The sequence below is a fragment of the Propithecus coquereli genome, unplaced genomic scaffold (assembly GCF_000956105.1).
Source record: "Propithecus coquereli isolate 6110/MARCELLA unplaced genomic scaffold, Pcoq_1.0 Scaffold47, whole genome shotgun sequence".
Taxonomy (NCBI): domain Eukaryota; kingdom Metazoa; phylum Chordata; class Mammalia; order Primates; family Indriidae; genus Propithecus; species Propithecus coquereli.
This window is the reverse complement of record NW_012150507.1, coordinates 1,414,438-1,429,746: the sequence shown is the minus strand read 5'-3', so window position 1 is coordinate 1,429,746 and position 15,309 is coordinate 1,414,438. Positions and strand designations below refer to the sequence as shown.

General features: G+C 34.3%; 1 protein-coding gene across 1 annotated transcript in view; it reads right to left on the bottom strand.

Annotated features, from left to right (window-relative positions):
* Positions 1-1,047: 1,047 nt before the first annotated feature.
* Positions 1,048-15,309, bottom strand: part of PARP8 (poly (ADP-ribose) polymerase family, member 8) — a 99,304-nt gene continuing 85,042 nt past the window's right edge. Inside the window, exons 15-21 of the mRNA XM_012655261.1 lie at positions 14,607-14,719; positions 14,300-14,372; positions 12,978-13,047; positions 9,769-9,842; positions 8,553-8,622; positions 7,579-7,663; positions 1,048-1,282 (exon numbers count right to left, since the gene is read on the bottom strand). Coding sequence (XP_012510715.1) covers positions 1,180-1,282; positions 7,579-7,663; positions 8,553-8,622; positions 9,769-9,842; positions 12,978-13,047; positions 14,300-14,372; positions 14,607-14,719 — 588 coding nt within the window. The 3' untranslated portion in view covers positions 1,048-1,179. The remainder of the gene's footprint in view (positions 1,283-7,578; positions 7,664-8,552; positions 8,623-9,768; positions 9,843-12,977; positions 13,048-14,299; positions 14,373-14,606; positions 14,720-15,309) is intronic.

Genomic DNA, 15,309 nt, shown 5'->3' with positions numbered 1-15,309 from the left:
AATGAATAAGAACTCTAGGACTCAGAGAAATAGAAATGATTTTGATGAGCATATGACTCTTGAAAAGAAAATGCTGAGAGCTGGTGTTATTGTTCTCTAGAAACTTATTTGTATTCTTTTAATATAAAAGAAGCTTCAAAGTTTATGTTCTTTCTCAATATGAAAAAAAAATAAGCAGAGGTACTAGATGAACAAATATAAAAATGCTGGTGTGGTATAAATAAATTTTTAAAATGTTCCATTGTAGTAAATAAAAAATATATACTGTTTCTTTAAGTTCTGAGGCCCTTCTTTGAAATATATGATCATTTGAACACAGATTCAGTCTACCAGGGGCATCTATGTTCCCCAAATTATGACTTTTAGATAGCATTTTAAAAGAGTTGAATTTCTTTAGACAAACAGAAAAATTGTCTGCAAACATTATCCATGAATGAATGGTGGTAAATTTGGCTCACATCTTGCTTTAAGTTCAAATTTACTGCTTACTTTATTATCTTCTTTCATTGAATGAGGATAGAGTTGTGATGCTAAGCCATCTCTGTTGTCAAAATACATACATGTGAATATATACAAGTATATTCACAAGCACACATTTTGATGCATGAATCTATAGATATGTATATTACATACTTTTGGGCAAAGCACTGCTTCTAAGACCTAACTGTTTTTGTATAAAGAAAAATAAGAGACCAGGGAACATACCTCCCAAGATATTCAAAGGTTCATACCACTAATTATATAGCGCATCAGAATATGCAAACATTATACTTATTGCAAAGTATCTGATAGATTTAGATGCCATTATAAAATGTTCTCAATTATATTTCAGTAACCTAAAATGTCGGCATATAGTACCAAATGTCCAATTAAAGAGTTTAATATAAAAATATCAGCACAAAACTGTTTTTTCAATCTGTTTATTGTATGAGCAACCCAAACTGCAGTTTAAGTGCTGTTTTAATTTTATTACTAGATTCCATAACCCTACAATTGATAAATTTTATACCATTTTAGGTATTTAATGAGATACTTAGAAATACTAAGAAAAAAAATCAGTATTCAAAGGGTTAAATTTGTTGATAATAACAATAAGTTATTTTATCATCTTCTTCAGTTCAAAATCCAGCTTTGAACCCGAGGAAGGCTTTCAAATCACGTTAATTAAATGGTGGTCCTTTAACCAGTAGCAGTTTGATTACCAATTACTCGGAGGATCTCTTTGTGAATGCCTCCTTCTTGTGTATTAATATTTGCATCTCCCACTTGGCCATCTTCATAGCTAAAATACAAAACACAAAAACATAAAAACATTTAACAAGATGGCAGCATTTAAAACAGCTTAGAAATGCCATTGGATACCTAAAATGCAGCCCGAGGGAATCCAAAGCAAAGGATATAGTTATTTTTCAGTTGTATTTAATAATGTGCTGTCATTACTAAACAAAGAATAGCCCGTTACACTACATCATGCCTTAATTTGCCCCTCCTTTCCATTTTAATTTGTGTACCCCACATAAAGCACTGCCTGACTTGCAGGAAGCACCCACATGTCTTTGACCTTGCAAGCATTTCCCACAGCAGTTGCCATGAAGCCTAATGCGACAGAATATAACAGCTTCAACTTCACGTTCCTTGGGTTCTGGACTTCGTAACTCTTACTTCAATCATTTATTTATTTTCTGATTGTTGGCACTCGCTTCACTGTCTAACACGGCTTCTTTGCCATGCCTGCCTTCTAATGATTATTCAGCTCTAATCAGTGCTGCACTTTTTTCTTATCACTGGTTGCTCTATTTAGTCTGACTGTAACATATTCTTATTTATGTTGGTACGTCACATAAGAATGCAAGACTGCTAAGTTTAGCTTAGCAGTAGAAGTGAAAATATAGTATGAAAGGACAGCAATTACTAAGCTCTTTGGAAAGAAATAATTACATTTTAGATGATAATTCACATCCTCGAATGAACTTACTTGGGCAATAAGAATTTCCCAAGAATGAATTTTCAAACTTTCATGATCATATTCAGAGGGGAACAGGTGATGAATTAATTTTACTTCATAAAAATGGCTTAAAGACAGAAGCCTAAGAGAAGTGGTAATTACTTGAAAACAGAAAACCAGGGGTGTCAGTACAGTGTCTCAAAGATTAATACTAGCCACTATCTTTTCCTGAAATAGTGCACTATAGGAAAATGAAACAGATGAGACATAGCAATGAGAACTTAACTCCTTACATAATCCATGCTTAAACACCAAGTAATAATTGCATTTATACCAAGTCTAAACTCTTAACTAAATGATCCACGGCTGTCTGTCAATTCGGTTAATTCTTACACAAGTATGCTCTTTTAGATATACTTAGAAAATTTCAATTTAATGCAAATGACACCCCATGGTGAAACATTATCCTAAGAAAAAGAATGAGATACATGGTACGCAGCCCAATCACAAATATTTTCTCAGGAGGTCAAGCAGTAAGTGCCCTGTTACTAAGATTCTCAATCTCTTTCACTGCATTCTCATCTTTGGCCTATCATTTCAATGATGATTTTATACATGATTCACTCCTCAGTTTTCTCTCTTCTCACGTGAAGTCAATTACTTCGGTCTCTTCCAAGTTTTAACTATCGCCAACATGCTGATTCCTAAAACTCTATCTTCAATCCTTATCTCTTTACCTAACTATAACTTTCCCACAGATATCACATTTAAAAAGCACTAGAAGTTAATGGAGAAGAGACAAGACTCACATTATTTGAACAAACTATAATACCTTAAAATAGAAAAAACACAGGGGAGGAAAGAGAGAGTAGAACAAAAGTGAGAGCAAAAGCAAGAATGAGGACTAGAAAGAGATTTAAAGTATTAAAGAAAATGCACATTTTTCCAGTGTGTGTGAAACCCACAGGGAAGCCGGTGTGAGTTGAAGGACAAAACGGGCCAAAGGCATTCAGGTGGCTTTAAACTATGAAGTATATTTAATAGTAAAGAAAAGACAAACTACCATTTAATTTGGGAAACTGGCAAGTCTTAGATGTGTGAGTTGCTGGTCACATTAGGATATTTATTATTAACACAATAAGATATACAGAATACTTCACAACTATTTATTCATATTGCAAACACTGGGTTGCTAATGTAACAGTAAAGTTTATTTATGTCCAGAAAGCAACAAAATTAAAAAAAGAAATAGAGCATTCATATTAGTAAGAAGATGATACATGTGACTGGGTTTTTTAATAGAATGGAAAATGAAAACATCTAAAAGGAGACAAAAATTACTCATATTCCCAGAAGTATAAAAAGATGGACACACTTGGAGCTCTGACTCAGATGGGGCAAAGACAATAAGCGTAACCTAAACATTTGTACCCCCGTAATATACTGAAATAAAAAAAAAGATTACTAAGATTTTAATGAAAGATAAACCAATTTGCTTAAAAATATTAAAGAGAAAATAAGATAATAAGTGGAAATTAGCTGTCTGGAAATCCCTTAAGTACTTCAGGAAATTTCATGGATAAAAACTTTTGAACATATTGACTACATTTATTCTCAAACTGATATAGCATCTTTTGTGAGAGTTTTAAGATTGGCACCCGTAAATTTGTTTCTGTCTTTTTTTATCTGGAACCCAGACACTAGACACTGTTTTTTATCAGCGATAGAGAAGAGAAATCCATTGTGGACTGAATGATATTCAGCACTTGTCCAAATTTCCTATAAGAAACTGATGCTATAAGTATATTGTCTACTTCATAGTCCAAGCACGATATCTTCATTAAGTTAGACCGTCCAGTCTTTTGTTAACAGTTTCAATGTGTATTAAGTACTTCCTCACGAGCCGTTATCATGAGATTCCCATACACAAGCAGGATCTGTTCTTTACTATGAGAGAAATAGTTATAGAAATAACTGTAGAACAAGGCAGCCTCAGAGGTCTAAAGATAGGGTAAGGAAAATTCAGGTAAAGACAGATATCATTTCTGACTGTGAGGTCAGGGAAGGCACCATGGAAAAGACCATGTTTGAGTCAGCCTTGAAAAACAGGCTAAAGGCCAGCTGGTGAGAAGGCCAGTCATTTGGACTGATGGAGCAGAGGCACAATCCTGGGAGATAAAACACGAAACAGCTTGGACGATAATTTCCTTTAATTAGTGGTTTATACATGTAATTGAAGTATGTTGCAGAATGCCATGTATTTATTTATTAACTATCAGCCTATATAGGCAAGGAATAATCAAAACACTGCTTTAGGGAAATTAATAGAGTATAAATAGTATGACTTTAGAATTTTAAATGCAAAGAAAGGTAGGCTATACAACAAAAGACTAATCCTAGTTAACTCTAAATGGGGACAACGCAGGCAATTTTCTCCTTTTTCGGTTTATCTTCAATTTCTGAATATTTAACAGGTATATCACTAGTGTAAATTACGGTAATGTTTAATAAATCTGGCATTTTACAAAATAAGTTGAAAGTGATGAAGAAATTAGAGGCAGGGAGAACAAGTAACATTTTGATGTATTCGGGAGAAAGAATGATATATCTATGGAAGTAAAGGTATTGATGGGAGAAAACTGAAAAGATAAACTTGGGGACTGATGAATACGGTGAGACTGAAAACCACAGCTAGGGTTTCCTGTCTCTTTGATGCATAAAATTACTGCATAGATAGGAGAAGTTGACAAGTAGGTTAAGGAATTTAAATAATGGGTTCCAATTTGTACATATTGATTTTAAGATTATCAGCAGGCTTTTGTAAGGCAAATACTCATCAAGCAGTTATAACATGGGCATTTCATGCATTCCTACTTTCAGATCTTCTGCCATTTTGAAAACAGCTTTCTTATTTCTACATATGGGCCTTAATGTCCTTGTACACGTTTCAAGGTTAGTAATGTAATCTACCCTTACTAACAATCTCTACACATTAGAAATTGGCTGGGATCTGTTCATAACATCTGAACTATTACATTTTGCCTGGAGCATTTATAGTTAATTAAGTTTATTCATTTTGGAATTTCCCAATAAAATTTTTTCAAACTTCTCATTCTCTTCCTCTTTTTTTTTCTAGGTGATATCCTCCTTTAAATTTTACTTTCAATTTCTTCTGATAGACCAGTCTGTTCCCTAAAATTTCCTCCCAATTTTTCTCTCATTCTATGTTGTTTACTTGTTGGAAAAAAATGTGATTAGGGTACTCAATGACTGTTTTATTATCTTGACTCTGGAAATCACATTAGCATGGAAGTTATTTTAATTTTTAATATAGTCACCTAATAATAGATAAAAAAGGAAACCATATTAACATATATCCTAGTCATCAGCCAAAACTTCTAACATCAGGGATCACATAATGTATTAAAAATTAAAATGCAAAAACAGAAATTGAGTTTTTGAATGATCTTCATTCTCATCAATTTGTCCTTTTCCTGGATGTCACCACTCACTAGGGGGGCTCACCGCTAGTAGGACTCTGTGATCTTTGTCTTTTATAAAGAAAGAAATTGATAGTTGTAATTAGAATGTACATTAATTAGTGAATGGATTCTCCCTTTGATGTGTTTTGAATTTTATCAGTTTTCCTTAATGAGTCTCTTCTCTCCTGAGGGTACAGAGAAAAAAGATGAAACCTCATTTGTGTTTATAAAGCAATGAAAATTATTATGTTAATATCATTTTTTCCTTTGTATTATTTGGAAAGTATCTGAGTGTACATGTACTAAAAGTGTTTTCTTCTCTTTTCTTCATATGGTTTTTCCTCAGTTTTTTCTTAAGAAATAAAGATATCCTTTTCTCCACTAAACATGCACCCCCCACGCATATTCCTATAGATATGTTTTATGTATAATTTTTATAAAGAAATAATACTAGAGGGGATGGGTATATACATATGTAATGAGTGAGATGAACACCATCTGGGGGATGGACACGCTTGAAGCTCTGACTCGGGGGGTAGGGTGGGCAAAGGTAATATACATAACCTAAACATTTGTACCCCCATAATATGCTGAAATAAAAAAATAAAAAAAAAAAGAAATAGTACTATCTACTTAAATATCTAAGGTTGTTTATTTAGCCCAACAGATTTGAATTTTAGCAAGATGGAAAAGGAGTAGATTAACTGATTTGATCACAGGCTAAGCAAAGAACTCTGGAGTTACTTTTCTGTCAAAATCTCAAGGTCATTCAATGAAAAACTTTGTGATTTTTCTAGAGGTTTCATTTTGGAGGGCCGATATTCTAACAGTGTATAACAATCAAGATAGTCAAGAAAGAAGAGGGAAAAAATATTTAATGAGCCCTTCGGTAGTGACCGGCATTAAATTAATCATAATAACCTTAAAAGGTACTGCATGCAGACAGCTGCAGGAGTTTCCCAGTCCTCCTCATTTGGCCCCAGGGGGCTGACCCGGAAGGAGTTGTCAATAAGCTCCACTGCCCTCTAGTTCCTGGTAGGGTTTAGCCAGTGGGGATTCCCAGCAAGACTATTTCCAGTTTTTGTTCTCTTGAACCTGGGAATGTGTAACAGCTCTGGTGCTAATAGATCCAGTTTACTACACTGGACCTTCTGTTTGCCTATAACCACACCTCTGTAAATAATCTAATTGTGGATGATAAAAATATCATATTTTCATGAGTCATCTGTTTCCTGTTAGGATTCTAACTGATAGAGGTAGGAATATGATTTTCATTTTACTGATGAAGCTTAGAGAGGTTATGCAACTTGGCGAATGCCACCTTACTAATTACTGTTCAGCCAGGATTCAAACTGTCTGAGCGAAAGCTGGGCTCTTTCCACTATACTTACTGCTAAGAAAGATCTCTATAGCTAATAAATATGTATCATAAGAAAGTCACAGTTTTCATACCATCCAAAAGAAAAGTAGGCAGCTCATAAGTTCCACTGTGAATAGTCTGTCAATAAGCCAACAGATCGAATGCTGAATGCATAGGGTACTATGAATATACAGTATACTGAAGCAATCTTGATGCAGTCATTTTGACATGACTTATAAAACAAGCCAGTTCAGTTTTTCAGCTTCTTTTTAGAAAACTAAATAAAGTACAAAACATATATACTCAACACTTCCCTGAAATCCTTTCTGTGACAAGATCATGGGTGAGGTGAGAACAGCAATGGAAAAAGACCGGGAGACCAGGGTGGGGTGAAAATCAGACCAGTCTATTGCACCCATTACTTAGGAATGAAAAATTACCCTTTTATATTTTAATGCAGCTCTTATGAGTTATGCCAAAAACCCGCCACATCAACATACATATCCATACATATTAATACACACACAGATAGATGGCTAGAGAGACAGAGAATGTTTTCTTTAGTTCTAAGTTAACAGTTGTTTTTCTTCAGTTCTTCTAAGTTAAAAAGCATTTAACTATCACTTTGGTGTTTATGCCTTATTGAAAATAAACAAAAACATTAAGTCGACATTAAACTCAATGACCTGTTTGTTTTATTTTGGCAGCTAAAGTGACCAAATAATAATGCAGTCATTACTACATCTCATTTGTAAAGACAGTAACATACAAACTTGAGCATTTACACTTACACAAAAAAGAATCGTGTGCAGACATGATCGGTATTTGGGACAACCCATATCTCTCCATGTTTGTGCAGGTCAGGTGAGGTGATCACTGTAAGTGGAAGACAAAATTAAAGAACTATTTCATTCTAAAGGAATCCTAGTTTATTCCAACTTACTATATCCCTTTTCTTCCAAATCTAAAGCAAAAATACACGCACGAATGAACATATGAAAAATGTTTAGCATTATTAACTCTCAAGAAATGTAAATAAAAACAATGAAAAGCCATGTAACAACTTTATGTTTTGAATAAAAATTGGTGTAACAATAGGAAGGATATCACTCGAGTATTATCAAAAGCTGATGGGGTCCTGACTTGGGAATGATGTAGACAGCAACTTAGTGTCCTATATAACTATCAAGTGTTGAAAACTTAAGACAGTTGACAATGGCTACTGAAACTCCTAACACAAGAAGAAAAGGTGGATTTTTAGCCAAAAACAAGCTTTAAAGCAAGAACAAAGAAAAGCATATGATCTTGCAAATCATCTATCAATTTTTCTGATCTATGTTCAGAATGGAAGAATAATTTCAGTGTAGGAACAGAAAGACCTAATGGGCTGTTTTCTCAATGCCCGGTTCATCTTTTTGGTATTATATACTCAAATGGTATTACATATTCAAATACCAACTTAAAGAAGAAAGTAGCACATTAGTGAAAGAGATAAACATTACTTGATCAGAAGGATATAATCACCATTCTGAAATACCTACCAGGAATAAAACAATACCACTATTTGAATTCTCGCCAACTCTGCAATTTGGTTTTAACCTTTATGATCTCTATTGTGCCTACTTTCCATTTGTGCCCTTCAAGATAACTATAAGCAATAATCTTTCACTATTCCACCATAAGCAATCTGTAAATACACTTGTATTCTTAAACACAGGTAAGAAAGAGAACTAATACTATGAAGTTTGTAAAACTTTCAACTTACCTTCACATAAGGCTATGCATTTTAAATTACGGCTTTGCAGAAATTGGGATTGCTGTCCTTTTTTCTGTGACTAAATTCCAAAAGAATGTAAAACTTAGAGTAAAAATGGGACACTCTGGTACAAAAATTGTTCATCATCAAAAAATAATAGTCACTAAGATGGCTCCAGGAAAAACACAGCCTAATGAGCCTAGCATCAATATGTAGGCACTCTCTTAATATCAAGCTATTTTTATGGTATCATTTAATATACGTACATAATCATTACTAAATTACTCTCAAGATGAGTGAACTAAAAAAATGCTAAATTAGAGATCAGTAGTCTTACAACACAGAATTAGAACTCAAATTTATTTTTAGTGGAAGCCTGGCCTCTTTATTTCAAGGTAAACAAAATTATATTTGCATGATCTTTTCAAACATTAAAAATCAATTATTCCAGATCATCTAACTATCCAAAACCAACCCATTTCAAACATCATTTACTAAGCTACAGATGGTTCAGAAAGATCTCATGTAGAAAATCTGATTTTAGGGTGTTTTTGTTTTCAGATACTAGATTAGCTATACTTTCTTTTTTTAAACTTAAAGTCACATTATTCATCAGATGGATTTTTAATTTGCCCAGAACATACCTGTTTTCTCTGAAATAACATGGGATCTGTGGTCATTCTTCTCTCAGCCTAGAATGTTCTTTCTCCCAGAGGGCCACATGGCTTGTGCACTCATCATATATAGGTCTTTACCCAAATGTCACCTTCTCAGAGCATCCCTTCCTGACAATCCCACTTAACACTCCTCCCAGTCTCCTCTTCCATCCTCTAGGATTAAACATCCCTTTTCCCTTATTTATTTTTCTCCATAACACCTACCATCATCTAGCATCCTATCTAAATACGTTTAACTTGTTTCTATCCCCTCAGTAGAATGTAGGCTCCAACAAGACTGGAATATGTGTATTTTTGGTTATCACTGTACCCCAAAGTCTAGGAGAGTCTCTGGTGTTGTAGTGGGAGATAAAGAAATATCTGTTGAATGATTCCTAAATAGAGGCAATTCAGGTATTACATTTTAGGGTGAGTTTTATTCATTTATGAGTAATGACTACTTAAAATAACTCTGCAGACTTAAAAAGCCTGAATATGTATTGAAGTCCTGCTAGCTAATGAGGCTGCAGTTGGCTAATCATAAGCAGTCACTCAAGTTGCTACACCACCTGTGATGAATTGCTGCTTTTACTGCTTGAAGCTGGCTCGTCCTTGGCTGACACCTTCTGCTTCTTGTTCATCCCTGAAAACATCAGCAAAATAATAATTTAGGGACAAACCTGTCTGATGCAGCTCAAAGCACAATCTATCTACTGTGCAAAGCTTCATTGTAGGCAAAGATTTGACTGTATTAGGCCAGAGTCAGTCACAATGGGCTGTACCCTGGACACTCGAGGTGGAAGGAAGCAGGTTTTGAAAGTCCTAGGTGACTTAGCAAGTAGAAATCTCAGTCTGTTGTTCTTTGCATTGAAAGCAGGAATAGGAACTTCTTTTGCATAAAATTAATATAATTAGAAAATTCTTAAAACTTGGTTTTAAAAGGCTTTGGGAACCTAATTTTCATTCTTCTTATTATATTTGGTTAGGCGAAAGAGAAGATAAAGGGTGGGAAATATGAACAATGTCAGAAAAATCTATTAAATATTTACATTGTAACTTAACTTCATGAATTATTAACATAGACTCAGTTCTGCGTAGAATTTATCATTTCTTCTAATGAAGAAAAATTATAGAAGTTCTTTTGTCTGTGATATTCATAAGCCTTGGCTTACTCTGTAAATGCCATGATTTCTTATTGTGAAAGATTTTAGAAAAACAGAACTAAAATATACATCTGTCTCAGAATAGATAGATTTGTATCTATACTCTATTAGAAAGTACTCATCTATTATCACACCAAAAGTTGAGATCCCTGTTGATTTGTGTTGTTATTTCTATAAATGGACTGATGAGAAGGGGCAAAGCCTGTTTCCCAATTTGCAGGGTATGTTTATCCACCCCTTTCCGAGTCAGGCCTCCCCCAGAACGTGCAGAGGCGGATGCTGCCAGGTCGTGGAGCAGGCCTGGGACCTCAGACCTGCAGTTCCCATATGAAGTGGGGCCGCTCTCCACTCTCTAACACCCCACACTTTCAGCCCTCAAAACCACTATAGGAGCTACTTCTTACTGCAGTGATTCTGACAGCCCTTCAAGAATTCGATGAAAGCTATGGACCCTCTCCCCAGACAAAAGCACACAGATAGAATTTTCCATCCATTCATAGTTTGTACCTTCCCTCGATCCTTTCCATGAACCATCTAAGGAGTCTATACACCAGCACGAGAAGTAGAAAATCACAGTACTTGATGATTTGTTATTCTTTTTCTTATCTATGCCGAGGATGTATTTATTTATTTAAACTGCTTTTTAGTTTGTTACTTTGTTCTGTATTAATAAGATTTAGAGTCTGATTTTAATTGTTTTCTCCTTTGAACTATGTTATTCCATTTCCTGTTTCTATTATTTTATACTTCCTGGTATTTATTTTCTTAGTGTTATTTTAGCATATCATATTTTTAAAGATCACTGCAACAATATTTATCAACCTATATGCTCTGCTACAATGAGACTTGCCATTTTTTCATCAAGAGATAGAGTCTAATTCCCCAGCTCTTGAATATGGACGAGCTCGTGACTGCTTTGACCAGTAGTGTATGTAGGAATTGACACCATGCGACTTCAGAACCTGGGTCAGAAAAAGCCACACAAAGTCCATCTGATGCTCTTAGCACACTCTGGAGAAACTCAGGTAAGAAATCCAACTACCCTGGGTGCACCACATTGGGCAGGCCACATATTGGAGCTTGGGGTGACAGTTCCAGCTCCTTCCCGCCAAGGCAAAGAACCTGTGAGTCAGGCTCTCTTAGACCAGCCAGTGCAGCCCATCCACCAACCACGTACCACTCAGTGGATACTTCAAGAAGCAAAAGAATCACCTAGCCAGGTTGTACCCAAGATTTCTGACCCAAAGAATCTATGAGCATAATGAAGTTGTTGTTTTACCCTAAGTTTAGGGTGGTTTGTTACACAGCAATAGTGATTAGAATAATTATCTTTATCTTTTAATTTTTCATTATATATTTTTTATTCCAGTTTCCTTTTTTGTTACCTTGCAACCTTCTAATTTTTAAAAGTTTTCTTTCCATCACCATTTTATTGTACTTTTTAAAAAATCGTTGCTGTTTTCTTTTAGAATTTCTAATTATCAATCTAGTGTTAAGTGTTTTACTCCCCTATTGCTGAGAAACAACTTGCTGCAGCTATAAGAACATGAACTTTGGTAAACATATTAGACAGGTAGGCCTGGTTAATGTTCACCTAGTTATTAGATCTCTCTATCCTTTTCTGAAACCCGGGGATATTAAGACTTGCCATCCAGGGACTATGTGAATGACATCTCCTGAAATTGTGTAATGTGACTATATAATCACACACACACACACACACACACACACACACACACACACACAGGAGCACACAAGCAAAACCAACTACTTATGAAGCTGTATGGATATAAAAGCACTAAGGGTGAAGGAAAATACACTGAATACTGAAACAGGAAAAGAGAGAAAAAAATTCATTTGCTAATTTTAAAATTCTGTGTAGCTTGAATCTCTTTATAATGAACATAATTATATTTAAACAGAATAGGTTAAGTGTTATATAAATCATACTGATCATTGTAAAATATTCCAAATTTAAAAGGTGCAAAGAAGGAATCTTCACAAATTCCCCCGCCCAAAGATAACTAATGTTAACAATCTGAAGATCTTTCTTTCCACATTTTGAACCCACCAGGCTCTCCCCCTCAGCATATGCTCTCAATTTATTACAAAATATTCTTTTCCCACGATCTCACCAAAATACTAACAAGAAGATGTCAATAAGTAAGGGTGATTTTGAGAGTGTTTTTCTACTTCTAACTTTTTCATAATGTTCAAAACTTCTTTATGAATAATATCATAATCCAAAGACAAGAAGTTGGTATGATATAGAATTACACTTAATGATAATATGCATGTGTACTTCTCTGTGCCTTACATGTTGCTTTGCACATACTATATTCCCAATGTTTATTTGTGGAAGGAATAAATGTAGAAATATAAAAATAAAAAAGAATAAATTTTTTTAAATTGACAAAATGTATATTCCATTAGGGAAGTATTATAAATTCATCCCGACATTTGAGCTTTGTTTTTGCTTCTGGTATTTATCAAATGAATTTAATACAAATATATCTAATAAGCTTTAGACATTCACTAGAAAACTGTGCCTAGAGTATACAATAATAATAAAAAAACCTAATAAATTTTAAGTTAGAAATGAAATACAGAATTACCTGAGTAGCCAAATGATATGCTTGACATTGGACTAAGATAGATTCCACTTCCATACATCGCACCGTGGAGCTAACATGGGAAGAGGTGAGAGAAGGAGGGGTCAGCCCATGTTTTAAATGTTAATATTTGACAAAAGCAGGCAATCAGTTTCATGTTGGAATATTAAGTTTTAGAAAAATGATAGAGCTCCTGTTCCAAGGTCTAATTTGAAATAGTACTAATATCCTTGTGCTTAAAATTCACAATGAGTTCATATATGAAAAATGATAGCTAGAGGAAAAAGATCCTTGCTAAATGTTTTCCACTCTACAGTGATAAAGAGAGTCACTTATCATTAAGTACTACATAGTACTTAGTACTTAGTAAGCTTTTATTTTAATGAATCTAAAATTCTACAAACAAAATCGAGGTTGAAATACACGGCAAGGCATTTTGACTAAGACTCACATGTTAGTATATAAACAAAGTGTCCTATTCAGATTTTCATTATATAACATTATCTGTCATCCATTCTTATCTTCCTCTAAATTATTCAAGTTACAGGAGTTTCATTAACTGAAACTCTTCAACAGTTCTAAGAAACTATTTAGAGCAATTAAAATTCTTTCTTATTATCTCTAGGCTCTAGAGCCTTCACACCCTATTAGCATGAACTGAATACTAATCCAATAAATGCTCATTTACGGACATTTGTATTTAATTGAATCACCTCAAATGCTATCGTATCGTGAGATTTAGCTCAGGTGATTGGGTTGAGCATCTCGTTTCCTGATGTCCTTATGTTGTCAGATGAAAAATTCAGCTGCATGAGAGTGAAGTGGAATGTGCAAGATGAAAGGCATAAATAAAGATGAGGACAACACCCACATGTCCTGATAATTCCAAGTACTGTCATGTAGGCTGAAAAGCAGGTGTCAGATGGCTCTTTGGTATCCAAATCTCCACTTTGCTTATTCTTACATTTTGTTCTCTGAAAGTATTCACAGTGAGGTCCAGCACTAAAGAAATGTATGTTGGATTAAGGAACAGAATGCCTGTATGGTTTTACTTTGTGCACAATAATTTTCTTCCACTTAAGTCAAAGTGTGATTTTTACTGTTTTCTCTTAGAAAACCCAACTTTCTTTTTTTTTTCATTGTGTATAGATCAATTTTGCTTCAGTTCCTTTGTGAAAATGTACTTGTGCTTATTAGAAGCTCCATATAATGTTTAAAGCGCACATGCTTCCCCTTTTGCAAGTAAAGACATAACACCAGGATTGCTCACCGAACCTCAATACTGAAGAATAATGAGGTCTTGTTAAAGCATTCAGGAAATTTACCTGCAATCGTGTATTAGAAGCAACAACCAGCCCATTCCTCAGGATAGAGTGCCAGTTTTCAATGTGAGAGCCACTATAGAAACAGAGGAGAAGGAAAAAGCAAAACCAGAAATTCAATGATCTTTAAAAGTGGTCACTGTAATAAGTCATGATGCCTTCTGTAAGTTCAGAGTTTCCAAGTCAGGGATTATATAGCTGACTATTGAACATAAATGACCAACTACTAACAAAGAATGCTTTCTTTCCCACGCATGTCTGGAAAACTGGTGGAGCATACCCCCATTAACGTGAAGCGCGATTAACTCACTGAAATGCGAAGGTGCTTCCAAAGAGTTTTTTAGCAGCTCTAAAATTGGATTCTTTGGCTGGTGGACTGCTGAGAAGAAGGAACTGATGTGGAGTATGCATAAACTTCAATTGCTGCCATTTAAAATAATGACAAATGAAAACATGTCAAACTTAACATATAATCAGGCTGATGACAATTTCAAATTTTACTGGTTTAACAATTATCTAGTTTCAAATTATAGTAATTTTATACTAATCATAATAGGCAAATTCATAATATATATTTTTTAAAATCCTGCATAAATGATAAGCCACATGGAATTGCAGATATTAAAGACGTTCTTTAGGCTAATGGGAAAGGAATAGGACACAGACAATCCAAAGTCATTTATATTTAACTTTGGAATACAGTATGTAATCACGGTCAAGCAGATCTGTCTTCTTAATAACATTTATTTTTCAAGACTTTCTATTACTGAATTCCCTAAGTATACACTAGCAATTCAACTGGGGAAATACTGTGGAGTTTGCTAAGCAGAAAAGTTAGTTCAAGATTTTAAAATTGCAAAAATTATCATTGTGTTTTATTTGCATATATTTATAAAATTGGAAACTGCCTACATTCAAATAGTTCTCCCCTTTCGTCATGGAAAAAAAATTAAAGCAGAACCTTTTGGATTAATAGCTTGACAAATTTTTCTAATTGTTTTCCTTTCACTTAG